The 22,567-nt window shown below is 35.8% G+C and overlaps 1 protein-coding gene across 1 annotated transcript; it reads right to left on the bottom strand.

The window, feature by feature from the left end:
• Nucleotides 1–347: 347 nt before the first annotated feature.
• LOC108409411 (zinc finger protein 124-like) lies at nt 348–834 on the bottom strand. Its single transcript, XM_017680339.1, has 2 exons — nt 671–834; nt 348–381 (listed from the first exon to the last, which is right to left on the bottom strand). The coding sequence occupies exons 1-2, from the start codon at nt 832–834 to the stop codon at nt 348–350; spliced, it is 198 nt and encodes a 65-aa protein (XP_017535828.1).
• Between the last annotated feature and the right edge of the window lie 21,733 nt (nt 835–22,567).

Here is a 22,567-nt window from a genome sequence, read left to right on the forward strand (position 1 = left end):
GGTGTGATATATATATGCAATGGAAAATTACTCAGCCATAAGAAAGAATGAAATATTGCCATTTGCAACAACATGGATGCACCTAGAAGATATTATGCTAAGTGACATTAGCCAGACAGAAAAGACAAATGCCATATGATTTCATTGATATGTGGAATATGAAAAACAAAACAAAACAAAACAGAAATAGACTTGGAAACACAGATAATGGACTCATGGTTGCCACAAGGGAGGGGTGTGTGGGCTGCATGAAAGTGAAAGGATAGAGAGGTGATAAACTTCCTCTTTTCTAACAGATTGGCAATACCTTAAAGATTTCCTACATTCCTTACATTTGTAGGATTTCTCTATACTGTGATTTCTTTCATGTTTTTGAAAAGGCTAGAGATAACTGAAGGCTTTCCCACATTACTTACACTTAGAAGGCTTATTTCCATATTCTTGATACTTGTATGGTTTGGGCAAAGTGTGAGATCTTTTGTGCCTATTAAGGGATGAATGCTGCATGAAGACTTTTCCACACATACTGCACTCCCATGGTTTTACTACTTCAGAAGTTTTCTTGTTTAAATCATGATTTGGAATCTGGCTGAAATTTTCTCCATGTTGACTACTTTCTTTACTTTCATGGAGTCTCTCTACTATACGACTTTTCTGACTTCTTCCCTGCTTTTTGTACTGATCTTCAATGCTACAGTCTTTCCATTTTTTCCCTATTGAAGCCAGGTTCCTCAGTGTTTCCCGTATCACATATCTGTAAAATTTCTTCTGAGAAGGATCCATCAGTGTCCCCTCCTCCAGGCTGAAGTTTATAGCTACATCTTCAAAACTCATAGAATCTGCTGGCCAGCTTCTGGGTCACCCAGCGATGTCCCTGTTGCTCCCGGCAGGTGCAGGCCACAGAGCAGCTGACTTAACCTGTCTTTTTATATTTGATAGTGTTTGAGAAAGATATTTTCCTTAATTCATTAACAAAGGTTACTGTACAGATGAAGATTTCTTGTTAAACAACATGGAAGACCTATTCTAAAAAATTACATTTCATCAAATCTTCAAAGTTTGCCAAGCAAATAAACCAACAATATGGAGAACATACCATATATGATATTTTTATTGAGTTTAGAAATTCACTAGATAAATACCAGAATTGCCCAAATCTCTAATGTAACTTTGTAGAATTTTATAAATGGAGCCCAAAGATAGCTACTTCAATACACTTTACTGCACTAAACTGAACCTCCAAGATGAAAGGAACACTATATTAATATTTTTTTATTCCTAATCCCAGGACCATCCCAGCAAAACGTCTTTGGAATTAAAACTTTGAGAAAATGTTAGAAGTCTGTTAGTTAGTTTGTTTGTTCCTTGGTCTTTCAGTTTCTCTTTTTTTAAAACAAATTATAAAAATATGAGAAACGCTTAGCAATTATAGGAGCTGCAGAGAAGTTAATAAAAAAAGTAGTAGTTTTCATTATTTTTATAATTGTCTGAAAGAGTCTCAATCACTGAAAGATTTTTACATACACTAAATATTTTCAATTGTACTCTCAACTGTACATACTAAAGAAGATACCAAGTTCTCTTGCACCATAGTTGCATGATGTACTTATATTACCACAGGCTTAGCCCAGTATGCACACTAGGCTTACTTCCAGTTGCCAGCATCTAACTCCTTGCCAGACAGACTCCTCTGCGGGTCAGAGCCAACTCTTCCCAAGAGTGTGGGAATCAGAAGTGCTTGTGGAATCTACTGCCTCTCTGCATTCCATAATATAGTGCTTTGCTTGAGAATCTTCTACTTGTCAACTTACCTTCCTTGTTGCATTTCTCCACTTCCCTACTAGTGCTTCTGGAGAATACCTCACAAGTAAACCATTGACACTCTAATCCTTGACTCAGGCTCAGACTCTGGGGAAATCCAGTCAAAGACTTTAATGCAGCTTTAGGAAGACCAGACCTTAATTCAGCCAGTGAAGCATCATCTTCTTCCTGTAATACAAAGCTTTGCTTTCAAGTATTTTGGCAATACATGAGGCCCCCCCTGGTGTTTCATCAGGAGCTAAATATGGGTTTCCTTTCTTCAAGGCTGTTATCCATGCTGTCTCTGCTGCTCCTTTCTCGAGCTTTTATATCCATTAACTTGACTACAGCCCCTGTGAGCCTAATCTCCATCTTCAGTATATTTGAGATCTCAAATAATGCAAAGAAACCAGGCTAGATGAACAGAACCAAGTACTGTCAGATAGAAGTATTTCCATACGTATTTGAAGCCAAGGAAACACAAAATGACTTCATCAGAATTTTGTATGTGCTAGCTTTTCCTTCTACAAGGTCAAAAGACAATTAAAATGAGGGAATCTTCAAAAATCATAGCAGGGTAAGGGGAGATGGAGCACAGTTCTGGCTATTTATATCTGAATATAACATTTATCTTGGTAGCTTTTTCAATTACCACCACCAATAGGGGGTGCAGGTAGAAGGATGGAGATGGGACAATCAGACAATATTTATATATTAGACACTGTCATTCCCTAAATCCATTATCTCTTTTAACAACGTACCTCCTGAATTTTAGATGCGCACATACATTTCAAAGTCAGGACTGAATTTCTCAACATACCTTGCAGCCAGACATGGACATGTAGATAAGTTCTAGCCAATGGAATGGGAACAGAAAGAACATTTTGCCTTAATCCTTTTATCCCACCTTTCTGGTAACTGGTATGTGGATATCATAGTGGGAAGAAAAACATCTGGAAATTGGAAATAAAAGACACATTTCAGTAAATCAATAAGATGGAATCTTTGCATGCAGGGTGATGGAACCACTACAGCAGCCCTGAATCACATACCCACTCCTTTATGTGAGAGGGAACAAAAATGTATTTACACCTTCATTAAGTCACTGTAGTTTAGATTTACTTTGTTATAGCATCTTAATTTGTATCCTAATTATTATAGCATTCTACAAGGTTACTGTGGGTTTTTCAGCTGCAAATACAGATAGAATTTATTTAAACATACAGTATTAACTAATACTGGAAAATAAGTTAAAATTCATTAAATTATGGATAAGTTGAAATACATGAGGGGACTGGATTAAAGATGGTGGCATGAGAGATGAGACAGAGGCATCCTCCTAAAACTGCATATAATATAAAAATATAATTAATACAACTAATCCTGAAAGAGCAATAGTAAAGAGGGCTGTGCCAGACTGCTTACACCTGGAGAAAAGAATAAACCTCATGGAACAGGGTAACGTACCAAGGCCATGGCCCAGCGGGACCCAAGCCCTTCCCCCACCCCAGCTCACAAACTAGATGAAGAGAAATGGAGTAGGAAGGGAGTGGAGGCCTGGGACTGCTAAACACTTAGCTCTGGAGTTCTGCTCTGGGAGCACAAACCTACATTTCATGGTGCTCTCAGGATTAGGGGGGTTGGAAAGCTAAGGCAGGCAGAATATATGGAGAGACTGAGATTCCAGCTGCTTGTCGAAAGCAGGGGTCCATATCTGGCTGCTCTGGGACAAAAGAAAAGTGGGCAGTTAGAGAGATTTCCTGACAGCGAGAGGGCTGCTAAAGGGGCAAGGATTGCACAGAGCTTACTGCTCAGGAGAAAGGACAGGTAGACAAAATTGTCCAGGTGTACTCCACCCAGCAGGATTGGAACTTTCACAATCTTCAGGCCCTCCAGCCCCTAGCTGACTACTCAGGTCCAAAATACTCCTCCGTGATACACAGCCTGCTGCACCTTCTTCCTGGCCAGCCCCACCTGGATTATAAACTGGCAAACCTACCCTGGCATTAGGTCAGCCAGAGGGAAGCCCCACCTACAGCAGCTATAAACACAAAGCACAGAGGCTTATACTTGTGTGCTCAGCCCACTAGTTCTGGCAGCGGAGACAGGCATAGCAGCTGGGAAGCAGAAAACAGCTCTTTCCTCCCTCCAGGCACCAATACCACTCTCCTGTGACCCCTGGATTGCTCCAGAGGCTGAGCAGCTCCTGAGAGTAGAGCTTCTGGGCACATACAAATATGAAACATCAAACGTACGTGATTCAAAGCTAAATTATGAGTACCCAAGAGAAAGATTCAAATGAAAATGATCTCATGAATCTTCCTGAAAGAGATTTCAAAATAAAAATAATTAACATGCTCATGGAGGTACAGAAAAATATTCAAGAACTCAGGAATGAATTCTGGTCGGAGATCCAATCATTATGGAACACAGTACAATAGAAGGCTTTAAAAGCAGATTACATGTGGTGGAGGAGATGATAAATGAAATATAAATTAGAGAAGAGGAATACAAAGGAGCTGAGGCACAGATAGAAAAAAGGATATTTAAGAATGAAATAATATTGAGAGAACTGTGTGACCAATCCAAACAGAACAATATTTGCATTATAGGGATTCCAGAAGAAGAAGAGAGAGAAAAAGGGATAGAAAGTGTCATTGAGGAGGTAATTGCTGAAAATTTCCCAATCTGGGGAAGAAGATATACTCTCAGGTCATAGAGGTACACAGATCTCCCAACACAAGGGACCCAAGGAAGACAACATCAAGCCATATAATAATTAAAATTGCAAAGATCAAGGATAAAGGAAGACTATTAAAAGAAACTAGAGAGAAAAATAACATCACATACAAAGGAAAACCCATCAGGCTATCATCAGACTTCTCAACAGGAACCTTACAGGCCAAAAAGGAGTGGCATGATATATTTAAGGCAATGAAGCAGAAGAGCCTCAAACCAAGAATAGTTTATCTGGCAAGATTATCATTTAAATTTGAAGGAGGGATTAAACAATTTCCAGATAAGCAAAAGTTGAGAGAATTTACCTCCCACAAATGATCACTACAGTGTATTTTGAAGGGATTTCTATAGATGGAAGTGTTCTTAAGGGTTAATAGCTGTCCCCAGAGGTAGTAAAACCACAGTAAAGAAAGTAGAAGACCTAATTTTAATCAAATGCAAAATTAAATCAATTGCCCCAAAGTCAATCAAGGGATAGACAAAGAGTACAAAATATGATACCTAATATATGAAGAATGGAGGAGGAAGAAAAAGGAGGAGAAAAAAGAACTTTTAGATTGTGTTTGTAATAGCATAGTAAGTGAGTTAATGTAGACTCTTAGATAGTAAGGAAGTTAACCTTGAACCTTGGGTAACTATGAATCTAAAGCCGGCAATGGCAGTAAGTACATTCCTAATGATAACCACGCTAAATGTAAATGGTCTGAATGCACTAATCAAAAGACATAGTGTCACTGAATGGATAAAGAAACAAGACCCATCTATATGCTGCATACAAGAGACTCACTTCAAACCCAAACACATACACAAACTAAAACTGAAGGGATGGGAAAAGATATTTCATGCAACTAATAGGGAGAAAAAAGCAGGAGTTGCAGTACTTGTATCAGACAAAATAGACTTCAAAACAAAGAAAGTCACAAGAGACAAAGAAAAGCATTACATAATGATAAAGTGGTCAATCCAACAAGAAGATATAACCATTATAAAAATCTATGCTCCCAACACAGGAGCACCTACATATGTGAAACAAATACTAACAGTATTAAAAGGGGAAATAGAATGCAATGCATTCATTCTAGGAGACTTCACCACTCCACTCACTCTGAAGGACAGATCAACCAGAAAGAAAATAAGTAAGGAGACAGAGGCTCCAAAGACCACATTAGAACTGATGGACCTAACACATATCTGCAGAACTCTACACCAAAAAGCAGCAGAATACACATTCTTCTCAAGTGTACATGGAACATTTCCAAGAATAGATCATATCCTAGGCCACAAAAAAAAGCCTCAGTAAATTCAAAAAGGTTGAAATTATACCAACCAGTTTCTCAGACCACAAAGGTATGAAGCTAGAAATAAATTATGCAAAGAAAATGAAAAATCCTATAAACACATGGAGGCTTCACAACATTCTCCTAAATAATCAATGGATCAATGACCAAATAAAAACAGAAAACAGAAATCAAGCAACATATGGAGACAAAAGACATTATATCAACACCTCAAAAATCTGTAGGACACAGTGAAGGCTGTGCTCAGAGGAAAGTATATTGCAATACACGCCTACCTCAGGAAAGAAGAACAATGCCATATCAGCAGTCTAAACTCACAATTAATGAAACTAGAAAAAGAAGAACAAATGAGGCCCAAAGTCAGTAGAAGGAAGGGCGTAATAAAGATTAGAGTAGAAATAAATAAAATCAAGAAAAATAAAACAACAGAAAGAAACAATGAAAGTAAGAGATGGTTCTTCAAGAAAATAAACAAAATGGATAAATCCCTAGCCAGACTAATCAAGAAAAAAAGAGTCTACACACATAGACAAAATCAGAAATGAGAAAGGAAAAGTCACTATGGACACCACAAAAATAAAAGAGAATTATTAGAAAATACTATAAAAAGTTACATGCCAACAAACTGTATAACCTAGAAGAAATGAATACCTTTCTAGAAAAATACAACCTTTCAAGGCAGACCCAGGAAGAAACAGAAAATTTGAACAGACCAATTACCAGCAACAAAATTGGATTGGTAATAAAAAACCTACCTAAGAAAAAACCCCTGGAGCAGATGGCTTCACTTATGAATTTTATCAAACATTAAGTGAATACCTAATACCCATCCTCCTTAAAGCTTTCCAAAAAGTAGAAGAAGAGGGAATACTCCCAAACTCATTCTATGAGGCTAGCATCACTCTAATACCAAAGCCAGGCAAAGACACCACAAAAAGAAAATTACAGACCAATATCCCTGATAAACATAGATGCAAAAATACTCAACAAAATATTAGCAAATGGAATTCAAAAATACATCTAAAAGATCATCCATGATTATTAAGTTGGATTTATTCCAGGGATGTAAGGATGGTAGAAAATTCAAAAATCCATCATCATTATCCACCACATCAACAAAAAGAAGAACAAAAACCACATGATCATCTCCATAGATGCTGAAAAAGGATTTGATAAAATTCAACATCTGTTTATGATATAAACTCTCAACAAAATGGATATAGAGGGGAAGTACCTCAATAATAAAGGCCATATATGACATACCCACAGCCAACATCATACTGAACAGCAAGAAGCTGAAAGCTTTTCCTTTAAGATCGGAAACAAGACAAGGATTCCCATTCTCCCCACTTTTATTCAACATAGTTCTGGAGGTCCTAGCCACACCAATCAGACAGCACAAAGAAATAAAAGACATCCAGATTGTCAAGGAAGAAGTTAAACTGTCCCTGTTTGCAGAAGACTTCATATTGTACATAAAAACCCTAAAGAATTCACTCCAAAACTACTAGATATAATAACTTAATTCAGCAAAGTTGCCAGATACAAATTAGTACACAGAAATCTGTTGCATTTCTATACACTAATGATGAATTAGCAGAAAGAGAAATCAGGAAAATAATTCCATTCACGATTGCATCAAAAAGAATAAAATACCTGAGAATAAACCTAAACAAGGAAGCAAAAGACCTAAACTCTGAAAACTACAAGATACTCATGAGAGAAATTCAAGAAGATACCAATAAATGAAAACACATCCTGTGCTCATGGGTAGGGAGAATTAATATTGTCAAATGGCCATCCTGCCTAAAACAATCTAGAGATACAATGCAACTCCTGTCAAAATAACAACAGTGTTCTTCAATGAACTGCAGCAAATTATTCTAAAATTTAACCACGAAAGACCTGGAATAGCCAAAGCTATCCTGAGAAGGAAGAATAAAGCTGGGGAGATTACATTCCCCAAATTGAAGCTCTACTGCAAAGCCACAGTAATCAAGACAATTTGGTACTGGAACAAGTACAGAACCACAGGCCAATGGAAAAGACAAGAGAGCCCAAATATAAACACACACATATATGGCCAATTAATATACGATAAAGGAGCCATGGACATACAATGGGGAAATGACAGCCTCTTCAACAACTGGTATTGGCATAACTGGATAGCTACATGCAAGAGAATGAAATTGGATCATTATTTAACCCCATAAACAAAAGTAAACTCAAAATGGATCAAAGACCTGAATGTAAGTCATGAAACCATAAAATCTTAGAGGACAACATAGGCAAAAATCTCTTGAATATAACATGAGCAACTTCTTCCTAAACACATCTCCTCGAGCAAGGGAAACAAAAGCAAAAACGAACTCATGGAACTACATCAAACAAAAGCTTCTGTATGGCAAAGGACACCATCAACAGAATGAAAAGGCATCCTATAGTATGGGAGAATATATTTGTAAATGACATATCCGACAGGGGGTTAACATCCAAAATATATAAAGAACTCACACTCCTCAACACCCAAAAACCAAATAACCCAATTAAAATATGGGCAGACGATATGAAGAAATAGTTCTCCAAAGAAGAAATTCAGATGGCCAACAGACACATGAAAAAATGCTCCACATCACTAATCATCAGGGAAATGCAAGTTAAAACCACACTGATATAACACCTCACACCAGTAAGGATGGCCAGCGTTGAAAAGACTAAGAACAACAAATGCTGGCAAGAATGTGGAGAAAGGGGAGCCTTCTTACACTGCTGGTGGGAATGTAAACTAGTTCAACCATTGTGGAAAGCAGTGTGGAGGTTCCTAACAAAACTAAATATAGAAATACCATTTGACCCAGGAATCCCACTCCTTGGAATTTACCCAAAGAATACCAGTTCTCAGATTCAAAAAGACATATGTATCCCTATATTTATCACAGTACTATTTACAATAGCCAAGATATGGGACCAACCTAAGTGTCCATAAGTAGATGAATGGATAAAGAAGGTGTGGTACATATACCCAATGGAATACTATTCAGCCATAAGAAAGAACCAAATCCTACTATTTGCAACAACATGGATGGAGCTGGAGAATATTATGCTCAGCGAAATAAGCCAGGTGGAGAAACACAAGTGCCAAATGACTTCCCTCGTTTGTGGAGTATTACAACAAAGCAAAACTGAAGGAACCAAACAGCAGCAGACTCACAGATGTCAAGAAGGGACCAGTGGTTACCAAAGGGGAGGGGTGTGGGAGGGAGGGTGGGGAGTGAAGATATGAGGATTGAAGGTTATTATGTTTTGTACACATGGTGTGAGGGATCACGGGGAAAACAATGTTGCACAGAGAAGGCAAATATTGAATCTGTTGCATCTTAGCACACTGATGGACAGTGACTGCATTGGGATGTGGGTGGGGACTTGATAATATGGGTAAATGTAGTAACCACATTGTTTTTTCATGTGAAACCGTCATAAGAGTGTGTATCAATAATACCTTAATAAAAAATTTAAAAAAGAATAAATAAATGGTGTTGAGACATTTTGTTGGTTTGTTTGCTGAAACTGTATTTTATCTTAAAGAATATATTTATTGTTTATCAAATAATATGCTTGAATTTACTTGCACAGATGAGTGAAAATTTTATACACCTTATACTGTTATCAAGAGTGGAGTCTGTTGCTATCTTTAAATAATAACATAAAAGTATAAAACAAATAAACAAATGACTATTTCTCATCTAGAACTATAAACATATTCTAGTTATAATTTTCCAACTATTCTTTCCTACAAGTGAGCTTTGGATCAATTCTCTTTTAAGTTTACAAATATAAATAACTCTTTGATAAATATTTACCATTTTATACTATTCATATTATCTCACAATCTTATTATAGAAAATTTATTATTTATATTAGTGAAAACAGAAAAGGAAGCTTTCTGAAATTATCTTATATATATGATAAAATATCCCAACTGATTATCTACAGGTCTATTTTTATGTACTTGCAAAGAATGTATAAAGCTAATTGCATTTTTATTTAATAATTGTAGAACAGAATTCTTTGTTTTACCTCTTTGCTATTTTCATTTTTTTCTAAATTTTATCAAGACTAATAACTTTCTTTGCACTACTTTTTGTTCTGTATATTCCTACAATGTATACAGCAAAAGCTTATGATGAATTCATATCAGCATTTGCTAACCTGAATATCTGGTTGTTATATGAATCTGCTGTTTACACTCAGGCTTTACGGGTAACCAAGCAGTGGTTAGGAATAAAAACTGCTTGTTTGTCTCAAAATATATGACTTCTAGAGCAATTAAAAAACAAAAATTAAGTTAAAATAAAATTAAATAAATAATCCTGGTTAGGAAGAACACATAAAAGTTAAATAAACTAAAAAAAAGCAAAAGTAGGAGTAATTGTATTGCAACTAACATTAACATATGAAAACAAACGGTGAGGAAAGAGAAAAGGTATATTGATGTATTTAATTAAAAACAGGTTTTGTTTAATTTACAGAGATTTTGTATTTTGAGGATATTAAAAACTAGTGAATTTGCATGTAAGTACCTTAGTTTAGTAGAATTCAATATTGTCATTCTGAGATGTCTTGTGTCTGCAGACATGAGTTTTAAAATATGTAGGGCAATTGAAACCAAATGTTGTTATAAATAATATTTATCAGCTCCCTATTGCTAAATTACATTCATTAAAACTAAATGTAATTTGCCCAGCAAAAAGTTCAATATCATCACAAAGCTATTTGAAGAGAAATAGTTGTCAATTTAAATTGACTTCAAAATAATTTTTGTCAATTCATTTATTTCAGAATGGGTAATGCATCTGGCATAAAATGCAAAAGTTTCAACAAATCTTACAAAAATCTTTATTTTTCCATCACCAGAGATCCACTTATGTTTCAAGGCAACCATTGTTACTTTCTGTGTTCGGATCTGTTTATATTCTTGTTTTCATAGTAGCAGTGGTATGTCATACCTTGCTTTTATTTTTTGAGTCAGAATATCTTGGAGATATATCTATATTAATGCCAATGGAACAACTGCATAATATTCAACTATATGTATGTACTAAGAATTATTTAATAAGTTTCCAGTATTCATGGGTATTCCTGTTGTTTTTCAATTCCTACTACAGAAAATATTGCAATTCATGTCTGCTACTATGTATGACTGCTCACAACTTATCTGTAATGTCAATGCCTACAAATGGAAAGGTTGAATCCAAAGATATTCACATGTTTAACTTTAATAAATGTCTCAGTTTTATTCAAAGGTGTTGTAGTTATTTACCTTCCCATCCGTAATAGATGAAACTTCCTTATTCACCACTATATCTTTCTCTTAAAACTAGTGCATTGTCATTCTCATTTTTCCAACTCGATATGTCGATAATTGGTATCTCATTGTAGTTAGTTACATTTATCTTATTATGGATATTATTATTAACATGCTTAAGAACCATTTACACTTTCTTTTCTGGGTTTGTATGCCTTACCCAAGTTTTTTACTGGGTCATAGCATGATTTAATTGATTTGTAAGAACTTTTTCTCCATGAATGGAATTCTCTCTCTTTCTGTAAAATGAGTTACAGATAATTATACATCAGTTATTTGCCTTCTCATTTTTGTTTATAGTCTCTTCTTTTGTATCTTACCAGTTTTTTTAAATGTTATGTAATAAGATTTTTGAATATGTTTTTCTATGAATCCTTAGTTTTACATCTTTGTCAACTCTGAAATTATATAAAAATATTTATTTTCATAGAATGTTTTTACCTTAAAATTATAAAAATACTAGAAATTTATTATCTAATTATCAATAAGATAGAAACTTCAAAGTTTATTTAGTGCTAGTTCTTCATATTTCAGAACTTTTTAATGCAATAGGCTAGAATTGTATTTCCTTGCTTCTTTCAGATGTAGTCATATAACTTGCTTTGTCCAATAAAATGTGAAAATGTCACATGTCACTTTCAAGTAGAAATTTTAAGAGCCAGTGTGCAATTCAATATGATCTCTTTTTCTTCCACCAAATTGTTTCTGTTTTCCACAGATAGCAGCTGTTCTGATAGCTTGGGTCTGGGAATAGAAGTGAGGGTACCAACTCCAGACAAATCAAAATAATCCTGTAGCATTAATAATAAATACACTTTTGTTATTTTAAGCCATTGAGATTTGTGACCTGCTTGTTACCACAGCATAACCTAACCTATCCTCATTGAAAACAGTAATTGGTATCTGAAAGCATTTGGCACTGGTTATATGGGCTTGAAAATGGCCATACAGAAACTATATCAAGGACTGAGGACATGGGGAACCACATCATGGTTTGATGAAACATTCAGTGATATTGTTGCTTTTAGTAATTATGGAAGCAGATCATACATTTAGTGAACTTTGAGCCCCATGGGAAGACATTGGTAAAGTAAATGTTGTACTCTGCCTTGCTTTTTGCTGACTATGTTTGGTAAAGTATTGTAAGAATGAGCTAAGATCAGAAAAATAAAAATGGTCAGTTTGCAATCAATAGTGAAAGATAATAAAGTCTATAAACTCAGGGACTTTAAGATTTAAAAACTCCTTCTCAAGCCCCAAAAGTAAAAGTTAAAAGTAACAAATATTTTAACAACATATATTTGATTTAAATTTAGCTTTGTGCTGGGGATATAGCTGTTATACGCACTAGTAAAACTCTTAATGCATGAAAGTATATCAAAGTAAAGTTGTGGCAGGCAGTAGGTCCATGTATTTGGACAAATGACTGAAGGAAATAAAATACAGGTTTTCTCCTTCAAAGCGGATAAACCCAAAATATCCCATTCATTCAGGAGAGGAAGTTATGAGATTGAAAGAAAAAGATATATGGGTGTATCTGTTGGCATACAGAAATAACTATCATCAAAATAAGCAAGAATCTCTTATGATTTTAAGAACATTACATTGCTAAAGAAACCTCAAGCCTGTGCAGGAAAATAGCTGCAATTGTTTGAAATCATTGATCCCTAACCATCCACTAGGAAGGCTGAGAAGGGAGCCATATTCCCATTTGTCCACTAGAGATGACCTAAAAGGGATCTGTTTATATAAAAAGAAAGAATCCCAATGAGACTGAAGCCAGGGAGAAGGGAATTCCTTCCAGGGAGTGAAATCAGGACCCGTGAAGGAAGAACAGCCCCCTTCAAAAAATCTTTTTTGGAGTTTCAGAAATGCCAAAACAGCAGTGTCTGATGAATGTCTCTTAGTTTCTCCTTTCCAAAGGAGAATGTTTATGATAGTTACTATGTCAATTTCATTATTATATGTTGGGTGTATGGGAGAGACCCTTGTCTTTTTCATTTATTACAGTAACCTATGAACTAAATTAAATTAAACTCTATAGGTGCCACATCTGGAAAAGCTGTATTGTCTACAAGGCATGTTTTAATCAGTTCAAACTGTTCTAACAGAATATCATTGACTGTTAGCTTATAAACAACATATTTTATTTCTCACTGTTCTGGAGGCTGGGATATCCAAGATCAAGACACCTGCAGATTGTGTCTGATGAGAGTCTGCTTCCTGGTGTATAGATGACCATTTCTTTTTTTCTTTCACTGATATACACTCTTGTATTGGTTTCAAATATACAACACAGTGGTTTAACAGTTACCCATATTATTAAATCCTGGCCCCCTCTAGTATGGTTACTATCTGTCAACACACAAAGATGTTATAGAATTATTGGCTATATTCTCCATGCTGCACTACTATCCCCATGACCATCTTATATTATGATTGAGAATTTTTGTGCCCTTTTATCCCTTGCCCTCCCCACCAACCCACCCCAACCCTTCCCCATGGAAACCACTAGTCACTTCTCAGTGTCTGTGAGTCTAATGCTGTTTTGTTAATTCTGTTTAGCTTTTTTTTATATTCCACAAATAAGTGAAATCATATGGTATTTGTCTTTCTCCACCTGTCTTATTTCACGGAGCATAATGCCGTCTAGGTCCATCCATGTTGTTGCACTGTGTTCTCTCATGGCAAGAGGGGATAGCTCTGGTCTCTCTCCCTCCCTTAGAAAAACACTAATCCCATTCATTAGGGCTCCACCCTCAAGATTTAATCATCTCCCAAAGACCCCCACAGTCCTCATGTGATCATATTGGAAGCTAGAATCTCAAAATGTGAATTCTGTGGAGACACAAACATTCAGTCTATAGCAGGGCTAACCCAGACCTCCTGAACTTTCAGCAGATGGTGTGGCTGGGAAGTATTATCAGGTAGCCTCTCTTGGAGTGTGGGTGGAAGATGCCTGTGAGGAATGTGTTGATGTGTTTTTCACAAAATCTTTACAGTTTTCCTCTTCCAAATACATGTAGGGTTGTATTTTCTTGTTATCTGCACAGCAAGTAGGGGGTGGTGTGAGACTATGGCTAAAGCCATCCAAGTTAAGCTGATACGCATCACTTTGTTCAGAGCTTAAAGAATCAATGCATAAATACAACACTTGTTGCTTTGGCAGCTATGGGAACATGAAGGACTATTACTCACCCTGAGTACCTGAATATGGTACAGAGCAGTGCCATCACCTAATAACAATGGACATGGAGCAGGAAAAGTAAATCTTCTTGATTTTTTTAAGTCACTTATATGTGGGGATTGTTTAATGCTGCAGCATATCTTAACTGTGCCTAACTTTTGTGTTTTCAGTGATGGTGGGAAAGCCCAATACTTCTTATTTAATAATCCACTTTTTACTCTTCATATATTTATTTGGCTTATTTATTTATTTATCACATAGTATATATCCCTGAAATGTCTGATTTTATTTCAAAAATATGGCTTCCTTCATTAAAGAGCATTATATTTAAAATATCATAGCTAAAAGAATTTTGATAACTAAAACATTAGCTCATCATCACTATACTTTGCTTTCAAAATGTGCCTGGTTTTCCTTATCATTTTTTACATATCAAAATTATAATCATTTTGCCTTATTAAAAAAATCCCTGTGTGTATTCTTATTTGAATCTACATTAGTTGATGGGTTTATTGTCAGTCTTATATAACTGTAATGCTGTTTTGAAATTACTAATTGCTAACCACAAAATTATAACTATTATATAGATTAACTGTTCCAATCATTTTAAAGATGATTTATATGCATATAGGATTTTTACAACAGTTTATTCCAAGAGAATATATGTATTAATGGTGGTTACTATGATTTAATCATTTTAGTTTGTTAATGAAAAGTGTATGGTTTTCAATGGAGGACTCACAAAGTTCTCATTCTATGAGGCCCATTTCATAAAAGAACATGGCCAATCAAGGAAGAAAGACTTATCCTAAGCTAAATTTATAGAAAGCTATTTCCTTCCTAGTTTAATTGCCAGGAGAGAAGACTATAGAGCTAGCCACCTGAATTTCATCTAAGTTTTGTTATATTTTGGGCATGTTTCTAAGCCTGTATCTCAGTTTCTTCATATATAAATACTTTCATAAACTAAATGAAAAAAAGCACTCATATTACACACAACAATGCATAACCTTATAAAAATATTGCTTGTCAAGATTAAAGAAAAATAAACATAAAATATTTCAGAAAGGAAACAAATGCAGGTCATATACTAGTGGCTGAGCATCAGAACAGCTTTGGGCTTTCAAATAACAACACTGGAAACTAGAAACAAATGAAACAATGTCTCAAAAATTCTGGGGGAAAATAACTTCCAAAGTGGAATTCTAAACCTGGATGAAGCATTAACCACATATGAGGGGAAACAAAGATATTATCAGAGATGCAAGGACTCAAAAATTTTGAACATCTGTATCATTTTCAGAAAGATACAGAAAGATTTACTTCACCAAAATGAGGCCATAAAACAAGAAAAAGAAAAGAATGAAACTTAGTAAACAAGGAATTTACCTTGGAAAAGAATGAAAGAAAATCCCCAGAAATAAGGTGAAAGAAAAGTCCAGGGAAGTCATCTTGAAGCTAGCCTGTTCAGACAACTCTGATCAATGCAGAATGTCTGGGGCACCAGGAAGAATATTCCAGTGGGAGAAAACAGATTCAAATAGATCATCTGGTATGCTTGGTCCCATTGAGAAGGCTCTCCAGTTCAGTCACACAGCTTGTGGATAAGCAATGGTTCCAACAAACTTCAATAACTGAAAAATAAAAAATTTTAGAGAAGGGAAAGTTGTACAAGAAAAGAAGTAAACTAATGATATAATATGTGATGGAACAAAGTTGATTTACATTTGAAATGAATTTAGATTTAACAAAAATTATGAAATAAATGTATTGAGAAGATAAAAAAGAAGTATGTGTGTCCATATGTGTGTGTAAATTACTGTAATTCTTAAGTAGGAAGTTAACATACAATGTCAAAGTTGAAAAATCAATCAATATCCATATATCTATTATATTCAAGAAAATAACAGAAGATTCAGGAAAAAAAAGTTAAAGTTGAACTGAAGAGATTAAAGATGGGAGCATGAGAAGTGAGAAAGAGAACTCCTCCCCAAACCACATATAATACAAAAATATAGTTAATAAAATTAATCCTAAAAAAGCGACAGGAAAGACAGCTGTGCCAGACTGCATATACCTGGAGAACAGAGCATGACCTCACAAAACAGAATAACATACTGGAACCTTGATCTGGTGGGGCCCAAGGCCTTCCCCCACTTCAGCTCACCAGCAGGAGGAAAGAAATGGAGCAGGGATAATGTGGAAGCATTGGACTGCCTAACATCCAGCCTTGGAGATCTGCTTTGAGAGCACAACCCTATATTGGATGGTACGCTGGAGATTAGTGGGGTTAGAAAGTTAAGACAGGTGGAATACTTGGAGAGACTGAGATTTTAGCTATTTGTTGAGGACAGGGATCCATATTCAGATACTCTGGGACAAAGGAAAGGCAGGTGGTCTGAGAGGCTTCCTAGCAGCAAGAGGGCTGCTGAAGTGGCGGAGATTGCACAGAACTTGCAGCTCTGGAAAAGGGATAGGAGGATAAGGTTGTCTGGGCGTGCTTTGCCCAGTAGGTTGGGAACTTTGAGGAGCATCAGGCGATCCATCCCCCTGGCAAGCTACTCAGCTCTGAGGCAGCCTGCTCTGATATGTAGCTTGCTGAGCCTTCCCCCTGGCCTGCTGGCACCAGCTCACAAACCAGCAGTCCTTGCCCTGGGATCAGACCAGCCAGAGGGATGCCCTGCCTATGGAAGCTACAAACACAGAACACAGAGACTTACACCTGTGTGCTTGGCCCACTGGTTCTGACACTGCAGACAGGCACAGCAGCCAGGAAGCAAGAAACAGCTCTTTCCTCACCAAGATCTTCTTGGTACTAAAAGGTGCCACATACAAATATGAAACATCAAAAAAACCTGGTTGAAACCAAAATATCACAAACACCAGAAAAAGGGCCAAGTGAAACAAACTCACCATTAGCCTTGAAAGAAAGTTCAAAATAAAAATCGGCTCACAAAACAAAAAACCTGTTCATGGAGGTACAGAAAAATACATAAGAACTCAGGGATGAATTTAGGACTGAGATTCAATTGTCGAGAAATTCCATATCTGAAATGAAACATATAATGGAGGGATTTGAAAGCAGATTAAATGAAGTAGAAAACACAGTAAATGGAATAGAAATTAGAAAAGAGGAATACAGAGAAGCTGAGGCACAGAAAGAAAAAAGGATTTCCAACAATGAAAGTATATTGAGAGAACTGTGTGACCTATCCAAACAGAACAATATTCACATTATAGGGATAAGAGAAGAAGAAGAGAGAGGAAAACGGTTAGAAAGTGTCTTTGAAGAGGTAACTGCTGAAAACTTCCCCAATCCAGGGAAGGAGATAGTCTCTCAGGACATGGAGGTACACAAATCTCCTAACACATGGGACCAAGGAAGATAACACCAACATATGTAATAATTAAAAAGGCAAAGATCAAGCATAAAGGCAGACTTTTAAAAGCAGCTAGAGAGAGAAAAAAGATCACATAAAAAGGAAAACCCATCAGGCTATTATCAGACTTCTCAACAGAAACCTTACAGGCCAGAAAGGAGTGGCAAGATATATTTAATGCAATGAAACACAAGAGCCTTGAACAAAGAACACTCTACCCTGCAAGATTATCACTTAAATTAGAAGGACGGATTAAACAATTTTCAGATAAGCAAAGCTGAGAGAACTTACCTCCCACAAACCACCTCTACAGTGTACTTTGGAGGGACTGCTATAGATGGAAGTGTTTCTAAAGCTAAATAGCTGTCACCAAGGAAAATGAAAACACAGTAAAAAAAATTACAAGTAATTACTAAGCAAATGGAAAATCAAATCAACTACACCCAGAGTCAACCAAGGGATAGACACGATACCTACTATACTAAAAATGGAGGAAGAAGAAAAGGAGGAAAAAAAAGAAACTTTAGGTTGTGGTTGTAATAGCATATGAAGTGAGTTATATTAGACTGTTAGATAGTAAGGGAATTACTCTTGAAACTTTGGTAAACATGAATCTAAAGTCTGCAGTGGCAATAAGTCAATACTTGTCAATAACCACCCTAAATGTCACAAGAGGCAAAGAAGGACATTACATAATGATAAAGGGGTCAGTCCAGCAAGAGGATATGACTATTATAAATATCTATGGAGCCAACACAAGAGCACCTACATATGTAAAACAAACACTGACAAAATTAAAAGGGGAAGTAGAATGCAATGCATTCATTCTAGGAGACTTCAACATTCTACTTACACTAAAGGACAGATCAACCAGACATAAAATAAGTAAGGAGACAGAGACATTGAACAACACGTTAGAACAGATGGACCTAACATCTACAAAACACTCCATCCAAAAGCAGCAAAGATACACATTCTTCTCAAGTGCACATGGAACATTTTCAAGAATAGATCATATATTAGGCCACAAAAAGAGCCTCAGTGAATACAAAAAGGTATGAACTATACCAACCAGCTTCTCAGACCACAAAGGTATGAAACTAGAAATAAATTACACAGAAAAAGAAAGCCCACAAACACATAAAGACTTAATAACATGCTCCCAGAGATCAAGCAGTATATGGAGACAAATGACAACAATAATTCAACACTACAAAATCTTTGGGGCCCAGCAAAGGCTGTGCTAAGAGGGAAGTATATTGCAATACAGGCCTACATCAGGAAAGAAGAACAATCCCATATAAGCAGTCTAAACTCACAATTAATGAAACTAGAAAAAAAAAGAACAAACGAGGCCCAAAGTCAGTAGAAGGAGGGACAAAATAAAGATTAGAGTAGAAATAAAAAATTGAGAAGAATAAAACAGTAGAAAGAATCAATGAAAGTAAGATCTGGTTATTCAAGAAAATAAACAAAATAGATCAACCCCTAGCTGGACTTACCATGAAAAAAAGAAAGTCTACACACACAGACAGAATCAGAAGTGAGAAAGGAAAAATCTCTATGGACACCACAGAAATACAAAATATTAGAGAATACTATGAAAAATTATGTGCTAACAAACTGGACATCCAAGGCTGACCAAGGAAGAAAGAGAAAATCTGAACAGATGGATTACCAGCAATGAACTTGAACTGGAAATCAAAAAACTACTTAAGAACAAAAACCCTGGACCAGATGGTTTCACTGCTGAATTTTATCAAATATTTAGTGAAGACCTAATACCCACCCTCCTTAAAGTTTTCCAAAAAGGAGAAGAGGGAATATTCCCAAACTCATTCTACGAGGCCAGCATCACTCTAGTACCAAAACCAATCAAAGACACCACAAAAAAAGAAAATTAAAGACCAATATCCTTGATGAACATAGATGCAAAAATACTCAACAAAATATTAGTAAACATAATTCAAAAATACATAAAAAATATCATCCAACATGATCAAGTAGGATTTATTCCAGGAATGAAAGGATGGTACAATATTTGAAAATCCATCAACGTCATCCACCACATCAACAAAAATAAGGACAAAAATCACATAATCATCTTCATAGATGTTGAAAAAGTATTTGACAAAATTCAACATCCATTCATGATGGATGTCTCAACAAAATTGGTATGAGGGCAAGTATACCTCAACTTAATAAAGGCCATATATGAAAAACCCACAGCCAACATCATACTTAATAGCAAGAAGCTGAAAGGTTTTCTTTTAAGATCAGAGCAAGACAAGGATGCCCACTCTCTCCACTTTTATTTAACATAGTTCTGGAGGTCCTCACCACGGAAATCACACAACACAAAGAAATAAAAGCATCCATATTGGCAAGGAAGAAATTAACCTGTTCCTTTTTGCAGATGACATGATATTATACATAAAAAACCCTAAGAAATCCACTCCAAAATTACTAGATCTAATAACTGCATTCAGCGAAGTTGCAGGATACAAAATTAATACATAGAAATCTGTTGCATTCCTATACACTAATGATGAACTAGCAGATAGAGAAATCAGGAAAACAATTCCAATCACAATTGCATCAAAAAGAATAAACCTAACTAAGAAAGCAAAAGACCTATACTCTGAAAACTACAAGAGACTCATGAGCGAAATTAAAGAAGATACCATAAATGCAAACACATCCCATGCTCATGGATAGGAAGAACTAATATTGTCAAAATGGCCATCCTGCCTAAAGCAATCTACAGATTCAATGCAATCCCCATCAAAATACCAATGGCATTCTTCAACAAACTAGAACAAATAATTCTAACATTCATATGGAACCACAAAATAACCTGAATAGCCAAGGCAATCCTGAGAAGGAAGAATAAAGCAGGGGGGATTATGGTCCCCAACTTAAAGCTCTACTACAAAGTCACAGTAATCAAGACAATTTGGTACTGGCACAAGAACAGACCCATAGACTAATGGAACAGACTAGAGAGCCCAGGTATAAACCCAAGCATATATGGTTAATTAATATATGGTAATGGAGACATGGATGTACAATGGGGAAATGACAGACTCTTCCACAGCTTGTGTTGGCAAAACTGCACAGCTACATGCAAGAGAATGAAACTAGATTATAGTTTACCCCCATACACAAAAGTAATTCATGAAACCATAAAAGTCTTAGAAGAGAACATAGGCAAAAATCTGTTGAATGTAAACATGAGCAACTTTTTCTTGAATACATCCCCTCGGGCAAGAGAAACAAAGGCATAAATGACAAAATGGGACTATATCAAGCTAAAAAGCTTTTGTACAGCAAAGGACACCATCGGCAAAATAAAAAGGAATCCTACAGTATGGGAGAATATATTTTTAAGTAACATCTCTGACAAGGGGTTAACATGCAAAATATTTAAGGAACTCAAATGTCTCAAAATCCAAAAAGCAACCCTATTAAAAAAATGGGTGGAAAATATGAGCAGACACGTCTCCAAAAAAGAAATTCAGATGGCATATGAAAACACTTCACTAATTATCAGGGAAATGCAAATTGAAACCACAATGAGGTATGAGAAATCACCTCACACCAGTTAGGATGGCCATGATCGAAAACGCTAAGAACAACAAATGCTGGTGAGGATGAGTAGAAATGGGAACCGTCCTACATGGCTGGTGGGAATGTAAACTAGTTCAACCATTGTGGGGAGCAATATTGAGGTTCCTCAAAAAGTGAAAAATAGAAATACCATTTGACCAGGGAATTCCACTCCTAGGAATTTGCCCAAAGAAAACAACTTCTCAGATTCAAAAAGACATATGCCCCCTATGTTTATTGCAGTACTCTGTACAATAGCCAAGATATGGAAGCAACCTACGTGTCCATCAGTAGATGAATGGATAAAGAAGAGGTGGTACATATACACAATGGAAGAGTGATTCAGCTATAAGAAATAAGCAAATCCTACTATTTGCAACAACATGGATGGAGCTAGAGGATATTATGCTCAGTGAAATAAGTCAGGTAGAGAAAGACAAATACCAAATGATTTCCCTCATTTGTTGAGTACAACAACTAACAACGAAGTAAAACTAAAGGAACAAAATAGCAGCAGACTCACAGACTCCAAGAAGGGACTAGTGGTTACCAAAGTGGAGGGGTAGGGGAGGGAGAAGGGGATTGTGGGGTATTCTGATTGGTGCACATGGTGTGTGGGGGATCACGAAGAAGAAAGTGTAGCTCAGAGAAGACAAATAGGGACTCTGTGGCATCTTACTACACTGATGGACAGTAACTGCAATGGGGTATTGGGGGGGACTTAGTAATAAGAGTGAATGTGATAACCACATTATTTTTCTTGTGAAGCCTTGATAAGAGTGTATATCAATGATATCTTAATAAAAATATTACACTTACATCCGTAAGAAGTCACCACAATCTTAATGGCCAAAAACAACACACATATACAGAAAAAAAATTGAATTGAAATTGGTTGCTTCCTAGAGAGAAGAAATCAGAAATAGGAAGATGAGATTGAAACGGTTTATTTGTTCTTATAATCCTTATGTAGTCTGATCTTTAAGTATACATATGTTACTTTTAATTCAAATTAATACTCAAAAATTAACTGAAATAATAATTTTTAAAGAGAAAAATATGGAACTTGACTTTCATTATGCAGCTTAAATGGTGTTTAATTGGTTAGAGAAGTGATCATGTTCATAGGTGATGTGGAAAGTTGTATTAAATAAAGTAAATCATGGAGAGATAAGTCATGAAATAAGTA

The sequence above is a fragment of the Manis javanica genome, chromosome 13, assembly GCF_040802235.1.
Source record: "Manis javanica isolate MJ-LG chromosome 13, MJ_LKY, whole genome shotgun sequence".
Taxonomy (NCBI): Eukaryota; Metazoa; Chordata; class Mammalia; order Pholidota; family Manidae; genus Manis; species Manis javanica.